Source organism: Antennarius striatus, chromosome 13 (genome assembly GCF_040054535.1).
Source record: "Antennarius striatus isolate MH-2024 chromosome 13, ASM4005453v1, whole genome shotgun sequence".
Lineage (NCBI taxonomy): Eukaryota > Metazoa > Chordata > Actinopteri > Lophiiformes > Antennariidae > Antennarius > Antennarius striatus.
Genome location: NC_090788.1, coordinates 14747517 through 14768215, shown reverse-complemented (window position 1 = coordinate 14768215; position 20699 = coordinate 14747517). Strand labels below are relative to the sequence as shown.

Genomic DNA, 20699 nt, shown 5'->3' with positions numbered 1-20699 from the left:
TGAATTCATCCATTGCAGTAAAAAAGATATATTAAGATCAACCCAGTAATGAGGCTTTTGCAACCAGTAATTTCTTTTTTTCCGTCTGCAGAGAGAGCTGTGTTTTTCAAATTCAAGTCATGATGTCTCAATCAGACACACAGGAAATGGAGGAGCGGATAAGAGACCTACTGCTGACACCATACAATAATGGATCCATCTCCATAGCAACTGAGGACATACAAATAAGCCGTATATGTAAGGAGCGGCTCCCATGCATAAAACAAGAAAACTGACATTATATTTCCTTTCAAATATTGAGATTATATTCATTATACGTACTCTCCTCTTTCTCTTCCTCTATGTCTCGCTGCTGTGTGGTAGTGATAGTAAAATGCGATGCAGAATCCCATCAGACGAGGAAAGGCCTGTTTGAATGGCCCACCACTTCAGGGGGGGAAAATGCAAGTTTGCCATGCCCAAAAAACCCAAACTGCTATGCCACCCGACACTGGTGAGCACAGTTTATTATTAGACTTTCTATGATGGGATTTCTTTGGCATGTGAGAGAAAACCCAGTAAAACAAATATAGAACAGTCCAGAGGATCTGAGTGTACAAACCAAACTTCTGAAAGAGAAGTTACTGCCCATTTTGGAAATATTTCTGTTCCCTATAGTTGTAAATATAACTTTTGAGAACATGCTTTTCTTCAAGATATTTCTGGAATATTTTTGATTTGGACTGTCGACTGCAAAGAAGAACTTCTTAAATCTTAAATCAGTCACAGGGTAACGTTTTCAAAGTGATAAAGTTGCTGAAATGACATTTGATTTGATCAATAATTACCAGGAGGAATCATTCTGAATAAAAAAAAACTACAGACAATTCATCATGAAGCTCCAATGAAAAGAGTCCAAGCACTTATCTGGCTGCCAACTTAAATTTAACACATGAACGAGTCCAGGCCTATTTGGGTACTGATTACATCCGTTGGTTTATATTTACAGTGTATTCAGTTTTCTCTCTGCGCTGAGTCACAGTGATAAAACCTAAAGGTGGCTGTGCTATAAAAACCATTAACTAGAAGATTGGTGTCACTAGTGAGTTGGTGTAATAGATCTATTTCGGCCCAAGCCAATCTTGGACAAACACAGATGTGGAAAACACGTCAAATCATTGACTGCAAACTTCTAGAGAAACTATAAACTTAAAAAAGTAATTACAAGACAGATTAAAATATTCTCCTGCTGTCTCCACCCCAGTAAACTGTGCATTAGTACCCACTGGCTGGTCCCAGACCTGCAGCCGTGTTCTCTACTGGTGGAGACCATCCCTGATCTGGATCAAGTCGAAGTCACCGCTGGTCTGTATCAAAAGATCCCATCCCACGAAAAACAACATTAGTTGAATCAGATGGCTCTGAAAACATTTAATCCAGTATCGTTCCATCTCCAGACAATGCCCTGGATGTGGTGGCCATGATTGAGGATTTACTTACCGACCACACTACCCTCAACTACCAGGAGCTGGTGACGGTCCTCAAGAAGCTGCAGGATGTTGTCAATCTCAACGCGGTCACAACGAAACTGGGCCAAGCTCTAATTAACATCATCTCAGACATACTGGAGTCTGACAGCAACCTGCTGCCTTTCACGAATACGTAAGGATGGAACAATGAATAGAAATTATGCAGAAAGGTTCTGCTCAGCTTTTTGGTTTGGTGTCTGTTTTCCCTCCATCTCCATGTTTCTCTGCAGCATCTTGAACATCACGGAGGCAGTGGGAGACAGGATGGAGGGCTACGAGGGCTCCTCCACCCTGGCTGCTCCAGCCATTGCCATCGCAGTGGTCGATGTGGTTCCTGGACAGTTCAGCAAGTTGACTTTCGGAGTGTCTTCTGATCGTGAAGGCACAAAGCCTGAGGTTAGTGACCACAGATGGCAACAAACGTCCTCAGAGACATCAGGTCTGACGTCTGAGGTTGGTGAAGATACTGATCGCATGAACAAAAGGAAAGCAGATGGGACTGTTACACCAACACCAGTCTGACAACCACCAGCGTTGTGTTGTTGTGTTCACGTGCCACAAAGTCTGCCCTTATGTTAATCATACTGTATTATACTGCATTATGTAATTATACTGTAATTATATTGTTTATTTCCGAGTTCAATGTAAAAACATCTCTCATTATCTGATAGGAGGAAAGTTGTTTCCTGCTGCAGTTCGGGTCTGTTCACCTCATTTCACATCAAATAGCTTGAAGATAGGGAAAGTCATGTTTCTCAACACTGTCCAATCCAATCCACTTTATTTATATAGCACAATTTAAATAAAAACGCCGTGACAGTCACACGTCTATCACCTGATCATGAACACACATTTTATACGGCTTTACCCCAGAAAGTGAATACAATTCTAGGGTCATTTGTGTTAGTTATATCTGACAGCTGAACTTCACAAGAACCACACCTTCTACAATGTTATAAGGAAACAGGAAAAAATCACTGTTTAATTGTTACTCAGTTATCACACTTCATGATCTATTATACAATTTAAAAAAAACCACCATGAGTTGCATAGAAAATGAACTCATCTCTCTTTATGCCGTAGATTTTCATCAACAGGTATTCATTCAACGGTACGGTGGCTTTCATCTCCCTGCCATCTGTCCTTCAGCACAACTTCCCTCAGAACAGCTGGAACCAACCCCCATCAAGGGTTATGTTCCAGTTCTACGGCATCCCACTGCTCTTCAGGGTCTGCATGTCTCCTTCCTCTCAAAAGCCCATTTAACACAGATAGCACTGCTACAAAGATCCTTTCTCTCATCACTTTTTGTTTATTTACACCAAACAAAATGACAACATAACTGTGGTGTTCCACAGGCATGACACGTGAAATAGCAGGGTTGTCATCTAGTTCAATAAAACCACAGACGTGACATGACAATGATTACTGGTCAACAATAGATTTGTATAGCCCAAATTCACACATGACAATCTGATGGCTCTACAATCTGTACAGAGGAACAACCTCCATCTCGGACCCTCCAACTGGGTGAGGAAAAAGTCCATGAAGGGTGTCAGCGTGTCATGAGACCCCCCCCAGCGGTCTTTTCTGCAGCAGTTTAACAACAGGCCAGCCTGTGTCAGCCCTGAATGTAGGCTTTATCAGACTGGAAGGTTTTTAACCTACTCTAAAACACTGAAACCTTCCCTGCTCCTTGGTTGGAGATCTCTTCCTCTTCTCAACTGGTATGGAGCTCCCACACCTCCCACTGTCTCCCCAGTTTGACAGTACAAACTCTCAAAGTTAGCTGTTAACTACTTTAAAATAAAAAAAACAAAACAAAAAAAATCCAAAATTGTACTGGTTGTGGTTTTACACATATGACATGATGTCACTTTAGGGCTGTTATGACCTCCAGTAGGACAACCATGACTCATAAATTCACAAACATGGATTTTACAGAAAACCCTCAAGTGCAACAAAGGTGCAAACTAATCAGAATATGAACCTCTTTTGAATTATTAATGTTTTACTTAGAATTGCCTGCAAATTACCCTTTCATTGACTTTCATTTCCAGAACAACCAGAGGGGGTGGAGGCTCAACACCTTTGTAGTGTCAGCCAGTGTCACCAATGTGAGCTCTCCAATCACAAACCTGAAGGAAGATGTCAAAGTGATGCTGCACCACCTAACACCCAATACAGTAAACACACCCTTCAGAGCGCTGACTCGTTGCTGCTCAGCATAATGAACTAACAATAAATAACACACTTCTCATTCTCTGGTCAAGCTCTATAAGGATGTCCAGTGTGTTTACTGGAACTTCAATAAAAACAGTAGGTTCTGATTTAAGTTACCACTAACATCGTTTTTTAAATATACGCTGGATCGGCTGTGGGATGCTAAATGCCTGTCATCATCTAGATGGAAACGGAGGCTGGGATGACTCCGGCTGTAGAACATTCAACAGCAGCGTTGACCACACAACGTGCCTGTGTGATCATCTCACACACTTTGGAGTTCTCATGGTTTGCTCCGCTTATTTTCTCTTTGATGGAAAGCGTGCTTTTGCCTGACAGATAAAGCACAGAGGGTTTTGATAGCAAAGGCATGAAGCTCAGACTCCACCATTAGAGGGCGCTCAGTGCATAATATTTAGAAAGGAGCCACCTGTGAGAAAACTTCAACACATTCATTATCTTTGACAGACTTGAATAAAATGGGAATGTGTTTTAAATAATAGCAAAGGTATGTTACTTGATGTCAGAATAGACCTGAGTAAAGACTATAAATAAATTACATTAAAGAGTGGAATAAGCATGTTTACTTCGACATATCTGTGTTGTAGATATTCTAGAACTGTAATTATATCAGGGTTGTAATTCTCTCTCTCTCTCTCTCTCTCTGTGTGTGTGTGTGTGTGTGTGTGTGTGTGTGTGTGTGTGTGTGTGGTGTGTGTGTGTGTGTGTGTGCGCGTGTGTGTGTGTAGGACGTCTCCAGGACTCAGGTGGACCTGGCTAATGAGCAGATCCTGACTATTATCACCTATGTTGGTTGTGGATTCTCTTCACTGTTCTTGGGAGTCACTCTCCTCACGTACACGGCTTTCGAGTGAGTCAGGTTTTCAGCTTTCTGTCATAGGTGTTAACCTGCAGGCTGGTAGCCTGCTGGTAGGGCTTACAGATAGTGTCAACACTAACAGATATTACTGAACAATGCACAACACTGTCCATGCATGACTACACTGTTTTCCTCGTCATGTTTTGTGTTAGATTGCAAATGATTCTTGCTTTTTCTTGCTGTGTTTACATTTTGCTTCCTGTCCACATCAGAAAGCTTCGTCGAGACTACCCATCTCAGATCCTGATCAACCTCTCCTTGGCGCTGCTGGGCTTAAACTTGGTGTTCCTTGTCGACTCATGGCTGTCCTCCTGGGGCCTGCATGGCCTGTGCGTGGCTGTGGCTTCCACGCTGCACTACTTCCTCCTGGCTTCATTCACCTGGATGGGATTAGAGGCTGTGAACATGTATTTTGCACTTGTGAAAGTCTTCAATGTCTACATTCCCTCTTATATCCTCAAGTTCTGTGCTCTAGGCTGGGGTAAGTCATGTGTGCCTGACTGATTTTCAGACACACAAACAGATTATTCGAGGCTAAGGCCACAGTTTAAACTTGAGTGTTTCCATCCCTCCAGGAATTCCTCTGCTGATCTGCATCCTGGTGTTCATCATGAATAGAGACGCCTATGGCAGCCACCTCTACACTGATGGTCTGCACACTTTAGAGTCACTGGACAACTCTGACAACTTGTAAGCTGTGGCTTCCAATAGTTTATGTCTATTTGAACAGTGGTATCAGTCTGTAGGGAGACACCTTTATCATGGTATTTTCTAACATTGCTACTACATGGTAATAAAAATAATAGTAATAATAATAATAATAATAATAATAATAATAACAACAAAAACAACAACAACAACAACAATAATGTACAAGAGGGAAATGTACCTCAAATCTAATCTGAGACAACTGATTATTTTGTAAAAGCAGGTCCTGATCCAAAATGAAAATTGCACCATTGTGATGTGGACTTCAGTGCTCATGCACTGACTGGAACAGGAAGTATGAAACATCATGTGTGCAGCAGTTAAATATACTAGTATATATTCAGAAATTGTGATATTAACAATATTTATTTTTGAGAGGAATGGACAAATGAAATATGTTTTTAAATTATCTATATTTCTTAATAGATTAGAATAAACATCTGCGTTAGTCCCAAATTGTGATTTGCTTTGTATTACAGCTAATGATTCCATCTTATATCCAGCAGGTCATAATGGTGCCAAAGTGTTGTGTCACATGACATGATGTCAAAAATAGTGATCAGCCATTCAAAAGCCTCTTGTGATCCTGGGACGATAAAAGGCTCACCTTCATCTTCTCCGTCTCCTTTTTCTACTGAACCTTTCAGCTGCTGGCTCCAGGACGATGTGACATTTTATGTGTCTGTGGTTGCCTACGCTCTGCTGATCTTCCTCTTCAACATTGCGGTAAGTGGTTATATAAATACGATGACAAGCAAACGATAAGAAAATGTCTATCACAGAATCCTTCCAATGACCTTTCTGATGGCGACACCGGACACAAATGTATACAGGATGTATTCATACATACTTTTGTCTTTTGTCCTCTGACAAATCTTTCTTTTTAGATTTTTGTGGTGGTTCTCATCCAGATGCGACACATGCAGGTCAGCAGCCCAGCCTACAACCACAGGGGCGTCATTCACGACCTGAAGGGCGTCGCCAGCCTCACGCTGTTACTCGGACTAACGTGGACCGTTGGCTTCTTCACCTGGGGACCAGCCAGAATATTTCTGTTGTACCTTTTTGCTGGACTCAACAGCTTACAAGGTTAGACAGCCACCGGAAGCCATGGAGGATAATTAATATCTGACAGCACATTAGAAGTGATCTGATCTCACATTGCATCCAGAAGGTAGCACCACTGATGAGATGTTTTGGTTTCTGGTGGATTTAAATCCTAATTCCTAGCAAGATCTGACTTGGAACATTTGCAAACGTCTTTACTCTCATAGACTTGACTTAAATATCTTCTGCTTTGTTCTTCCATGAGATCCATTGTTTCTGTTGCAGCGCATTTAATTATTGAATGGAAGTTTGCTGACGGCGTGCACGGCACCAACTAAACTCTCCAATAAAACAGACAGAAATCAAACGGAGGCAGAATGATGTAACTATTTCATGAATACCTTTACCTCGGCTGGTCTTTGTATTAGCGGTCTCTCTTTTATGTCAGACTGACGCAACAGGAGAGCACGACTTTTTTGTTTTGCACTGCTCAAGTCTAAATTAAATATGTCTTCTAAAAGAGGAGAGTCACCAACTCAAAGCCACTAGTTGTTCTCCAAAGCTCACAACCACATCTCACTTTTGCTTGTATTGCAGGACTTTTTATTTTTTTCTTCCACTGTCTGATGAAGGAGAACGTTAGAAAAGAGTGGAGAATCCACCTGTGCTTTGGTCGCTTTAGAATGGAAGAAAATTCTGGTATGGCAACCACCTATAATAAGAATTAACTTCATCGTATCACACACATTTAACTTATTATTTTGCTATCACACTCACCGTGTTGTGGAGGACAAACCATTGTGAGGTTAACTAATAAAAACAAGTAACCGTATGCATGATAACTTTCACCTGGCTTTGCTGCGCTCATTCAGAATGGAGCAACTCAGCATCGACTGGAGTTGTGGTCAAACCCAAAGCAAAGCCTCCGAGGTCATCAGTGCCATCGGTCCGCTCTGTGAAGTCCAGCTCTACGGACAGCACCTCAGCTTCCTCAGACTCCAGCCAGAGAAACTCGTCCTGCGAGAGGCCGAACCTGGGTGAGGACACAAACAGAGGGGATTTAGAAGCACCACACATAGTCATAACTATCTGGAAGCACTGCTATAATTTTCATACACGTCTTAGCACAGAAAATAATAATTCATTCACATCGGCGGTGGAGTCAAATAGGCTTTTTCTAGCCATCGCTCTCCCCGGGAACACTTTCTGGCTCCTCCTGAGGAACCCAGAGGCACCAGGACTGATGATATATACCAAACCTCAGGATCTCGCATACAGAGGAAACCTTTAAAGGTAGGCACCCAGGAGGTTTCTTAACCAGGACAGGATGCTCTACTCCATGGTGACACGTGACCAGTCACATTGAAAAGACTTTCAGCAGCAGCCTGAAGCTGCGAAGATGGCCCAGGTAGATTTCACATCCCCAACCTGCATGAAATGTATGAGAAATCCCTTTGGCAGTGGGGGATTGGAAATCATCAGGGGCCTCACTGGTCACTCAAATGAGTTGAATTACAGCAAGCAAGTTTTATTTAGGTAAGGGAGACTATTCCTCCCACATACTCCTTCCAGGGTCCTCCACCATTGCCGATGTAAGGGGGGGTCGCCCTGAAGGACTGCGGAGTCAAGAAACTGCAGAAAATGACAAATAAAAACAAATAAAAGGAGATAACCAATACTTCTCAAAGGTTTCCTTTCCTAGTACAATTCTAGTTTGACCCTTAGCTCTCAGAAACACATTCTTCAACCACACATTATCAAAAGTCATGTTTTTCAAAGAGTCACATTGTTGATGGGTATTTATGTATCTTGCAGACCTTCTTGTGAATTGTGTGGTTCTCCCTCGAGCCCAGAGAAGCACCCCAGGAACCGGAGCTCTGCCTTCCCACCGAGGACTGAACCCAACGCCTGGCTGGAGGGATCACTTGCTCAGCCAGCAGTAAAAAAAAAAAAAAGATAAGACAGATGTAGATGTGTTTTTTGCACACATGAACATGCAGACTTGGAAATCCTAGAAATGTCGTGAAATGCTTTAAAACAGAACCGGAGATATTACGCATGCAGCAAAGTGCCACAATTAATAATAGCAAAGGCTTGTATTCTGTTGTATGTTTCATTAGGTTATCTTATCACACAATTCAGTTTCTTGTTTCTTGTTTTTGCCAAATATTGTAAAAGAGCCTGTAATTATGAGGACATGAGCAGTAGCATTGGATCCAAGGAGGAGATGGTTGCCAAGCAACTGGTTAGTGGAGCCATGGTGACAATGAACCATGGTACCACACAGTTTGCATGAAAATATAACATTTTTAATTCCATGATGTAAGTCTCCTTGTCTTTACCTCCACTTTTGCAGAAAGCGTCCTCTTAGGATAAACAAACTGATTACATGTTTTACTCCATTAATGTGTTGACGTAGAATTGGTTTTCTGTGCTTGTATGCATCATTTAAATACTCTGACTTATGATAAACATAGAGTACAGGAGGGGGTAAATATCCCACTCTAACATATTTTTGTTAGGATTAGTACAATTACTTTTCAAATCGTGCAGCATGTGCATATTTCAGATTAAAAAATAAATCTGTAGTTTTTAATGTCATGTCATGTTAGGATTTTAAAACTCCTACCTTTACTACCTCTGTAATGTTTCACAGATCTTTTTCGAGTCTTGAATCAACTTCATGGACAATTACAAGTGAGTCTTTAGATTGTGGCTTGGACAAATTCCAGTATAATTTAAAACATGGTTACAAAATGTTTTGTACCGTAGTGATCAAAAACTGGAAAACACATTACAGTAATCCCTTGCAAGTTCGCGCATCAACACGCGTGACCACCTCATTGCGGATTTTTAGTAGGTAGTCACCTGATATCGTAAGCGCATCAGGAAGTGTGCTACGTTCCGTGTCTCGAACTTTTGTGAGACACAAAAGTGCTTTAACCAGTCTATAAGAGTGGTGGAAAAGGTAATAGCTGGTTTAATATCAGTATGGGGGGGTTCATAAACGTTTAAAATTACTGTAAAAAATAAGGTAGTTTGTCACTATACCGTGGAATTCGTTATTCGCGTGTGATTCCTGGAACGCATTAACCACAAGTAACGAAGGCGCACTGTATTGCAAATAATGACACAACCTACTGATTCTAAATTCCCTGTATTTATTATACATTGACAGTGAGACGAAAACCACTGAACTATAACATGTCCTTTAACAGTCGTGGGTCACGGGGGTTGCTGGAGCCTATCCCAGCAGACTTGCAGGCGAGAGGTGGGGGACACCGGTGCACCGCGGTGCCAGAGATTTATTTGGTCGGTAAACAAACAACCTACTTGACAGGGCAAAAAATAACTAACCCCAAACAAATGTTTTCCCACCCACAGCTAATTCAAACTGAATACTTCACTATGGCGAGGTCTTTTATTTTTCTCACACACCTACACAAACCAAAAGCAAAAACTCTTATACAAACAGAACTCAATAAGTGCAAATAGAAATCAACAAAGTGCATAGAACTCTGCACAATCTCTCAAGAGGAACTTCAATTCGGCTCGATACTGGCAGCACATTCAGGGACCAAAGCAGTCCACCAGCTTCTTGGAGTTCCAGGAACCCGCACGGTTGCAGACAAACTGTTGCTTGACCAGATCTTTGACTTCCTGGTACGTGACGGCTCCTTCCTGCAAAACAACTGACTGTTACCAAAGTTATGCACCACACCCTGAAACAAAGCTACGCTAAAAGCGGTGGCAGACTACACAAGTCAGCCACAGTCACCACGCTGACAATCTGTCCTTCCTGGTCCTGATGTGATGAAGTTCTGTAGATGCCACACACCTTGGCGCTGCGATAAGTGGGGAAGTCCAGCAGGGTGTTACGCCCACCCAGCTGCGCGACCCGGCGGAAATAACTGTAGAACGCTCTCTTACAGAGTCTGCTGGAGAGGCCGGGTCCACTCACAAAGGGAGAGCTGGGAGAAAGGAGAAATTAATAATGACTAATACGTTTTCATTGATTCAACAGTAGGGGCAGCACGGTGGCGCAGTGGTTAGAGCTGCTGCCTCACAACCCGCGACCTGCGTTAGCGGATTAAGCGGGTTGGAAGATGAATGAATGAATGAATGATTCAACAGTCTTACATGCATACCAAAGATCAAAAAGTTTGCTGTTTAAATAACACACAAACATACATGTTCTCACACATTGATTACAAAGAATTTAGCTGTTTTAAAAAAGATGCCAGCCAGCTGATTAGCATCAGAGTTGTGGAGGATGGAGGATGTCCCTGCAGGTTTCCACTCCTCAGGGTAAAAACTAACTTTCTAGTGGTTTTTTTTTCATTTCTGCGCTGCATTTCACATCTGTTTCAAACATGCAGACGTGTTTGGATTGAGAATACATCACTGATATTCCACAAAAAAATCTTCCAATTTTTAAACTCAAGCGATCTTAGTTTGACACAAGGCATTCTTATTCTCTCATCGGCTCTCAGGAGCCTATTTTTGTCTATTTGCGCAGTGTGTTTGGAACAGGCTACAATGCTCATCCTGACATGTTAAACCACAGAACTGCCTTCGCTAAACAAGCACACCAAACACTAAACTAACAGATCAGCCTTGCAGGACAGACTGAAATTATCAGCAACAATGCAAGCGCCAAGCGCGATCTGAAATCTATTTTTGGCAGTAATCTGGGCTGGGGGACAACAGAGCCTGCAGTGGGAGCCACATCGGTGCCACCGTCTAGCTCCAGGTCACCAGCAACTGAAGTCTGAAGTTCTGAAACCAAGACAGGACTCGAACCTCAGGTTGCACCGAAACCATCAAATGAACAAACTGCATCACCAGTTTTGCTATATTCTTCCTGCATTACTGACCCACGTGATGCAGGATCACTTTACTGGACGTAAGGACAGAAGACAGAACAAAGACGAAATTCTTGTATAATGCATCTGTGTCTTACCCATCAATGATGAAGCCCTTGCTGCCGTCCAAAACCTCAATATCCTTGTCTCCGAGGCACCAGTTGATGCTGAGGTTCTCATGCTGCAGCAAGGCAGAAGGTGGCCCCACATAGTCACCACAGAACAGGATGTCACGTTGTTTGGAGGGCGGCAGCAGAACCTCCTGTGATTTATCACCAGGTCGCTTATTGGTATTAAATACTTCCTCGTGGAGGATTTTCTTGCTCCCTAAATAAAAGGAATGATATTTTTAGGGGGAATTTAAAAAAACAAAAAAAAACCAGAAGTGGAAGAAATTGATTTGATTGAACTATTTGTTGGCTGAGAGCAGGGAGCTGCAGCTGTGGCTCCACAACTCCAGTGTCAAACGTCTTTGAGGCTCTCTACCTACAACCACGCTGGTGATGTACAGCGGTTGGATGAAGTGACTCAGCAGTGCACCCTGAACTCCAGTCACAGTCCAGCGGTAAAACTTGTCACTACCACACACGCAGCACACTTTGGCCCCCCAGATGCTCGGGTCCATGTAGTTCACGGGCACCAGCAAGCCGTTGGTGAGATAATGCAGGTTTGCAGTGTCCCAGAGGCTGATCACAGGTTCCCTAAGCAGCACATAGCATCTCATTCAATTTGATTCTATTTGAATGCAGAGCAAAAAGTTTTGTTTACTCATGATAACAAGGACTTCAAGAGCAAATGAAGCAAAAGTACAGATTAAAGGTAGAATTTGTTTGTTTCTTGAGATTTTAAAAGGAGAACTCCCTCTCAGATGTTATCAAAAGCCAGTGAAGGATGTTTTGTTGCTGATGGCCTCCTTCCCCTCAACCCACACATGCAGAAATTCACAGAGAGAAACTTTCAAGTTGTTTGAAAGACATTGGCTTGCAGGTGGATGATCATTTTAATATTAGTAAACCTTAATTTCAGGACTAATGGTTTAGGGGTCACTGCCTGTAAAAATAATACTCAACAAAAATATAAACGCAACACTTTTGTTTTTGCTCCCATTTTTCATGAGGTGGACTTAAAGATCTATAATTCATTCCAGATACACAATATTACCATTTCTGTCCGCTCTCAGAATACAGGTCTCTTGTGTGTTCCTAGAGTTAAAAAGAAGTCAGCTGGCCAGAGGGCCTTCTCCTATCGTGCCCTTTCCTGTGGAATAATCTCCCTATAGGTATTAGACAGTCTGAATCCGTAAATATCTTTAAATCTAGACTCAAAACGTATCTGTTCTACCTAACATACAAGTAATATCCGGGGTGGCAGTCTCAATGTTTAAGTCCTGCCGACGAGCCGTAGGATTTCTTAGTTAGACCCCTGCCTCCCATTAATCCTCTGCTATTCTGGTCCCTCTAGCACCACTCTTGTCCCTTCTCTCTCTATCTCTCTCCCTCCTTCTGTTCTCTCTCTCAGGCCTTTGTGTGGCGGATCATCGGCAATCGACTACCTCTGTCTGCTTCCATGGCCGGTGATATCACAAGCTGCACAATGGTCCTGTTTCACCATCCACTAGGGGAGTCTGGTTTCGTCTCATTTGGTTCTGCTGTGGTTTTTGGGTTTTGGCAGGGTAATCTTACACTGTAATTTTTTTGAGAACAATGACTTAGGCACTGTTTGGTCTGTCCTCAGAGTGGTGGATCCTCGGCAATTGGTGACCTCTGTGTGCTTCATCGGCTGGTGGTGACTCGCTCTACTGGATGGATCAGCGTGCCTTTGTCATACATTTATTATTGTTATTGTTGTTATTACTGTTTTGTTAATCTGTACATGCGATATCTATTGCTTCATCTGTCCACTCCTGGAAGAGGGGTCCCTCCTCTGTAGTCTTCCTGAGGTTTCTCCCATCCATTTTTTCCCCTGTTAAAAGGGTTTTGGGGGGAGTTGTTCCTTATCCGAGGGTCGTACTGCTCGAAGGCAGTGCACAAAGGTCAGAGGGATATCGCCCATGTGCAGATTGTAAAGCCCTTTGAGACATTGTGAATCTAGGCTATATAAGAATAAACTTGAAACTCTCAAACATTGTTCACAAATCTGTCTAAATGTGTGATAGTGAGCACTTCTGCTTTGCTGAGATAATCTATCCCACCTCACAGGTGTGCCACATCAAGATGCTGATCTGACATCATGATTAGTGAACAGGTGTACCTTATGCTGCCCATAATAAAAGGCCACTGTGAAATGTGCAGGGGTTTTTTTTGCTTTATTGGGGCCTGGGGACTCAGAACCAGTCAGTATCTGGTGTGACCACCATTTGCCTCATGCAGTGCAACACATCATCTTCGCATAGACTTTATCAGATTGTCAATTGTGGCCTGTGGAATGTTGGTCCACTCCTCTTCAATGGCTGTGCGAAGTTGCTGGATATTTGTGGGAACTGGTACACGCTGTCGTATACGCCGGTCAAGCACATCCCAAACATGCTCAATGGGTGACATGTCCGGTGAGTATGCTGGCCATGCAAGAACTGGGAAATTTTCAGCTTCCAAGAATTGTGTACAGATCCTTGCATCATGGAGCCATGCATTATCTGGCTGAAACATGAGGTGATGTTCATGGATGTATGGCACAACAATGGGCCTCAGGATCTCATCACGGTATCTCTGTGCATTCAAAATGCCATCAATGAAATGCACCTGTGTTCTTCGTCCATAACAGATGCCTGCCCATACCATAACCCGACCACCACCATGGGCCACTCGATCTACAACATTGACATCAGCAAAGCGCTCACCCACACGACGCCACACACACTGTCTGCCATCTGCCCTGAACAATGTAAAACGAGATTCATCCACGAAGAGAACACCTCTCCAATGTGCCAGACGCCATCGAATGCGAGCATTTGCCCACTCAAATCTGTTACGGTGATGATCTGGAGTCAGGTTAAGACCCCGATGAGGACGACGAGCATGCAGTTGAGCTTCCCTGAGACGGTTTCTGACAGTTTGTGCAGAAATTGGTTATGCAAACCAATTGTTTCAGCAGCTGTCTGAGTGGCTGGTCTCAGACGATCTTGGAGGTGAACCTGCTGGATGTGGAGGTCCTGGGCTGGTGTGGTTACACGTGGTCTGCGGTTGTGAGGCTGGTTGGATGTACTGCCATTTTCTCTGAAACACCTTTGTACACGGCTTATAGTGGAGAAATGAACATTCAATGCACGAGAAACAGATTTGGTTGACATTCCTGCTGTCAGCATGTCAATTGCACGCTCCCTCAATGCTTGTGGCATCTGTGGCAATTTGCTGTGAGACAAAACTGTACATTTCAGAGTGGCCTTTTATTGTGGGCAGTATAAAGTACACCTGTGCACTAATCATGATGTCAGATCAGCATCTTGATGTGGCACACCTGTGAGGTGGGATGGATTATCTCAGCAAAGCAGAAGTGCTCACTATCACACATTTAGACAGTTTTGTGAACAATGTTTGAGAGAAATGGTAATATTGTGTATCTGGAATGAATTATAGATCTTTAATTCCATCTCATGAAAAATGGGAGCAAAAACAAAAGTGTTGCGTTTATATTTTTGTAGAGTATATTTAGTTTCGAGTATATCATAAGTAGCTGGTAGAACACTATAAGCAACTAAATCACAGTTTAGATCCACCTTCAAAATTTTGCTGACATGGAAATGACATAAAATTATATTTGGATAAAATTCAATATAGGTTTGAAGCTAGTATACCAAGTTATTCAAAAGATATGAACAACTACTGCATTTTGTTGCCCTTACATAGTAATACAGTAATCCCTCTATTGTTTGTGCTTCAAGATTTTTCTTTAATATCGAAGTGTTTTAAACGGTCTGTGATAACCTGTGTTGTTCTGTTGTGTCTGTTGGCGTCTGTGTGTTTGTTCTGCATGTGTTCGCAAGACCGAGAAGGGGGCGTGAGAGCGAGAGTGAAAGCACGAGCGGGAGATTGTTGTCAGTTCTTGTTTGTTCCTTGTTGAGGCTGGTCGCAAATAAAGATAATAAAGACCGTTCATGGAATATCGTGTGCCCAGCATCCTTGCCCAGCATAAGAAGCACCGGGGGTGCTGCAAGTCTAAGTGTGGGAAAAGGTAATAGAGATATAAGATGGTTAAATGTCAGTGTGGGCAATCATCTGGATCCTCTGGTTCAGAAATATTTAAATTACCGTAAATAATAGTTTGTTATCGAGTTATTTTTTTGCGGGTGATCCAGGAACCCATTCCCCGCGAGTAATGAGAGATTACTGTAGCTCTGTATGTAGCAACATTAAAAACCCCTAAAGAGTATCGCTTATACACTGCAAAATAATGTTTAACACAGAACACATGGAACAGAAACATTTAAAAGATGGGAGGAACCAGCTGCTGTACTGGGAGTTCTTTGGAGCTCCTTCAGGACAGTGATTGGTGTAGAGATGAAGACTGATGGCAGGTTTGAGCTGGAGCTGCTGGCAGTCTGCTCCAGTTTGGAAAATGCAGTCCTTCTTGGCCTTTGGATCGGCATCAAAGAACAACAGAAGCTGTTTAAACAGAAACCTGGACACAAGCCAGAAAAGACCATTCTCACTTTGAGCCACAACGGCATGTCGACCGCAACAACACCTACGACGGTACCAGAGGATGAATGATCATCAGGGAAAGGGAATGTTTACACTTTGTAGTGTCACGTTCAGTCCAGAAACTCTTCATATGTTGTGTAATACATAAAAACAAAATAAAACAATGGAAAGACAAACTGTTTGCTCTTTTGTGACTGAAGAGTCTGCTTTAAACAGTCATCCTGTTATCAACCGTCACTCTGATTTCCCCAAAAGGTTTTTTTTTTGGCTTTTCCAATCTTACTGGCTCTGTCTCAAGTTTTTGAAATAAGCTGCCAGCAAGTTGATGAGCTAGCGCTTTGAAATATTCTCTTTGTAATGTTTTGAAATTATTTTATGACACTATTTTATTTAGGTTTATCCAACAACCTAGAATCGTTTATCCTGGAGTAAAAGTCTGAGAGGACTGCTCTGTATTTCCCTCCAGGCTTCATGTTGTAGAACGAACTTTTAAGAATCAGTTATTTCTGTGCAGTGTGTTCAAGCATGTTTTAAGTAGCACGGAAAAAAGCAAAGGCACCTCTTAAATAGGGTTAGGAGAAATCACCCATGATTGGTCAAATACTAATCATAGGTGATGAGTACTGTATTGAAACTGGGGACGTTATAAATCATATTGCCTTTGAAACTGAATTTTGTGAGGTGATTCTACTTAGTTTATGTTTTAACAGCGGTGTGTACCTTTGGAGAGCACGTTTGGCGATGACCATGGCGTGGCCGTCATGAACCATCATCCCATCAAAGCGCAGCCACTCTTGGCCGCTTGAATGGCCAGCTCCCAATGCCACCACCTCGTACTGCGCACCCGTCTTCGACACTTTCAATGGAGGAAATGAACATCTTTTTTTTCTTTCATTTTTAATACTAATGTTGTCGCTAGCAACCACCAGAGACAGGGTGATACGGAAATATAAGGGTGTTTACAGTAAGTGTTCACAAATATTAAAAATACATTCTAAAAAAATGTATTTAAAATACAAAAAACCTAGAAGAAAGCAAGCAAGACCAAGATGCCATTGATTCTGGTTCTGTCTCAAAGAGCTAGAAACTGACAGACTAAAGAGTAAAACAAATACCATATGTGTTTTCTTGAGATCAAAACACACAGCTCTCCCACACATGCCAGTATTGTGTTACCTGTTTGGAGGACTAAATACGATTTCATTTGGACTTCCTCTTAAGGTAGTTTTAACGATACAAGAATGTTTATATGTACTTGAAATCCTTGGTAATTGTATTTCTGTATGACCGTGGCAAAGAAGCACAGCTTCCTTCATCAAGTTAAAAACATAAAAAGACAGATCTGTGAAAGAAATCTAAAAGATTCCACTGACATACTTACTTCTTATCAAGACGAACGCTGAAATGTGGCTCTTACAGCTGTAGAAATCAGGACTCATCTTCAAAAGGTCGTCAAACTTCTCGCTACTCAGTACTGCCATGTGATCTTTATGCCAGGCACTTTGCCAAACTGAATAAAAGATAAATAAAATGGAAGGAAAACCATATACCAGAGATAGATAATGCTGTATTTTGAACTTTACACTGTAAAGTCCGTTCTGAACACACTTTTTCAAACTTTGAGTGATGACAAGTACAGCATTCGCTTTTTCTTGCTTCAAGATGTACAACTTCACTACATTGCGGATTTTTAGTAGGTAGTCACGTGGTACCGTACGCGCATGCTATTGGCTGACAGCATCAGGAAGTGCGCTGCGTTCCGAGACTCATGGATCGCAGCGCACTTCCATATATTAAAGGAACACTTTTCTATAATACAAACATGTTTTAAACAATCTCTGAGAGTGTGGAAAAGGTAATTCAGATATACAAAAATATAGTTCCCACTTCTATTTTCAGACATTATGACTGTATCATCAACTGCTTCATTCTTTCATTGAGAATTATGAACCTGTCACACGTTACTGTGATTTGATTGTTCACTGAGGGCTTTTTGTTTCACATATTAGCATGACCTGCCATCAAAATAGTTTTCAGTGCTTCAGGTCAGGCCTTGCAGCTTATTTGGCCGTCAAGACTCAAGTTAGACCTGGAATAGGGTCGGTCGGTGAGAATCCTACTACTGAACCTTCAGTCTTTGGGCTCTCATCTTGATCACTTAAGTCCACCATCTGCTCAGGGAAGAGCTCCTCATTTCGAGTGAGGCTTTCAGCGGATGATGATGATTTGGGAAGAGAGATGATAGCCTGGTCATCTTTTGAGTCATCCTGAAGAAAACAAAATAAATAGTAAATAGGAGGGCAAAGTTTTACTCCTCTTCTAAGGCTTCAGTCCATCCCAGTGTAAATTTAGGAAAGCTGGTGTCATGCGTGCAATGTGAGTTTGTGAGAAGGGCCTTGTTTCCCATCCAGAATGCAATTCTGTCCTATCCTAAGGTTAATGGTGGGAAGAGCTGCCCAAATTAATTTTCTGGTAACACATGTGATCTCCTACTCTCACATTGTTCTGGCCTGTCGACCACACCTTCCACATGAAAGAAGAAATATACCAGATGTAAGGTGTTTGATAGTGGGAAAACCGGACTTCACCTCTTCTAATTTCTTGATGTCGTCTCCCAACGGGACGCTGTCAGAATCAGCGTGGATAAAATCCTTCTCCACTCCGGGTGTCTCAGCACTACCAGAAAGGAAAGTTTTTTCCTGATCTTCTGAAGGAGGCAGATTTTGTCTGTAAAAGCAACACAAACCACAATTAGATTTAACTATCAGTGCATTGAACAGCTGATCATAAAAATATCAACCAATAGTTAAAATTTTCACTAACACCATTTTAAAGAAGAATTCTGACCAGGTGCTGACTTTAGTTAGTTTAATTATCTAGTTATAATTTAATCTTAGGCCTCTGATATTTTAAATTCATACAAATCTTAAAATTTTAGTTGAGGAAAACCAGTTTTAAATGCAAAATGTGATTATTTTAGCAATTTCCAAACCAACAGGTCATTATTAGCATTTGAGTTGATCTAGTCCAGTCAAAGTCAGCATATCAAATAAAGAAATATTGATTTAAAGTCATAACTGCACAGCCCCAAGGTCTGGTGATGTAAATTTCAAGAATCTATCCAAACCTCTAACATATTCTGATTTGCACTTTTATTCTGAACCTGCAGGCCAACGAGCCTGGCTTCGAACCGGTCTCCTTACCCCTTTCATGGCTGAGAGTAGGTTGAAATAATTTCGGCCAATTATTTGCTTTAGCAGATAAAATTGAGATACTCTTGAGTGCATCTCTCCTGAGGGAAACTTCAGGGAGAACCAGCAAACAGATGGTTTGATTAGTCTCATGTACCCGGACAAGATGACCATCAGGACCCCCACCCGGGTCGGCAAATACACAGTTCATAATTATTTTGTGAATGAACATCAAGAGATTTAAAAAAACTTGTTCTCATCAATAATATTGATTCAGTCTGTTAGTGTTTTGGTGTCAAATCGTCAAGCCGCTCATCTTATTCATAGAGAAAACGTTTCATCAAAGTCATCAATATCTCATGGAAAGCAGGGTTTAGATTGAGTATCACATTCACAACAAATCTCACAGCGTTTATAAAATATGTGCTTCTATTTGCTGCCTTCCAATATTGAATATTTGCGTGTACATGTGTATAAGACTTCATCACAGTGTTTGTACTCTTATTTTCTTTATCCTCCTGTCAAAGACATGGTTATCCTTCAGGTACACGATGGGCTATAAATAAAATCTCTCACCTTGACCTGCTTCATGTTTCTATTGTTATTCATTACCTCAGTTCAGCATCACCTTCATCAAACTCAGCATCCATCACCCGAGGATGTAAAGTAGCAGCAACTTGTCTTCGACGATTTGCCATTATTTTAAAATGACCTGTGGAAATATGAACAAAGTTAGATTGCGAGTTGTTGTTGTTGTTGTTGTGTGTTTACAAACGATTTTATAAGCAACCCTTAATTCCACAATTTCATTACTGGACATTAGTATGATTTTGGTTGTCAGCAGAAAGAGAAAATAAAATAATAGTTATACAAAAACGTAATCCCCAGCTGGTTTTATCTATTATTGATCGGACATTATTAGTTTATCCTAAGGGACTGATGAGGGTTAGCAGGCTGGAGCTAACGCTAGCTAGCCATCTTTAGCACGTGTGAAGATAGCTGAGTCATGTTTAGACAACACGTGTTCAAACAAAACGTCCCGCTGTCCCTCCACATCCATCACTGAATCCAGTGGTCCGCTCGAACGTGAACGTCTTTATTCCATTCTCCACCGTTTATACCTTCACGATAACTTTTTAAAAAAAATAACATTAAAACAAACTTCAACCTAGCTGCTAAGCTAGCAACGAGTCTGTGTCTCTCACGGAAAATCACGTTTCAAAACGACTTTGTGTGAAACACATTTTTTTTACATTTATAAATTATCAGGTTTTTTTTTCACTTATAAATCATCAATAGTCAGATATTATTGCGTTTACCTTCAAATTTAATTCAAATCCTTCAGAGGAGGTGGTGGTGGTGTGTTCAGCTGTCTGAGTCCCAGGAGGCACTGGCCATCCATCCATCCATCCATCCATCCATCCATCCCTCCATCCATCCATCCGTCCGTCATATAGATATTTGGACACATCATCAATTTTTTTTATTGGGCAGTTTGTGTCATATGAATATAAAAAAAAAATCCATCTATTGTTCTTAATTTACATTTACAATATTTAACTACGTAACAAAAACAGTGACATGACATAAACAACATTTATACAACGTTTTTAGCGTTGTACAACATGTTATGAGTGTGT

At 41.6% G+C, this 20699-nt stretch overlaps 2 protein-coding genes across 2 annotated transcripts; one reads left to right on the top strand and one right to left on the bottom strand.

Moving 5' to 3' along the window:
* The first annotated feature begins 105 nt into the window (after positions 1-105).
* Positions 106-8837, top strand: LOC137606426 (adhesion G-protein coupled receptor G4-like). Its single transcript, XM_068331677.1, has 17 exons — positions 106-237; positions 364-493; positions 1244-1344; positions 1437-1641; positions 1739-1904; positions 2592-2738; positions 3569-3694; positions 3782-3827; positions 3916-4019; positions 4481-4602; positions 4824-5092; positions 5187-5301; positions 5967-6045; positions 6207-6408; positions 6964-7065; positions 7239-7403; positions 8182-8837. Exons 1-17 carry the CDS (start codon positions 120-122, stop codon positions 8307-8309), a joined length of 2325 nt encoding a protein of 774 aa, XP_068187778.1. The 5' UTR covers positions 106-119; the 3' UTR covers positions 8310-8837.
* Positions 8838-9581: 744 nt separating this feature from the next.
* Positions 9582-19709, bottom strand: adad2 (adenosine deaminase domain containing 2). Its single transcript, XM_068331754.1, has 10 exons — positions 19672-19709; positions 18457-18595; positions 17997-18135; positions 17238-17378; positions 16589-16724; positions 15627-15845; positions 11718-11932; positions 11330-11558; positions 10205-10337; positions 9582-10047 (listed from the first exon to the last, which is right to left on the bottom strand). The coding sequence occupies exons 1-10, from the start codon at positions 19707-19709 to the stop codon at positions 9937-9939; spliced, it is 1500 nt and encodes a 499-aa protein (XP_068187855.1). The 3' UTR covers positions 9582-9936.
* Positions 19710-20699: the final 990 nt, after the last annotated feature.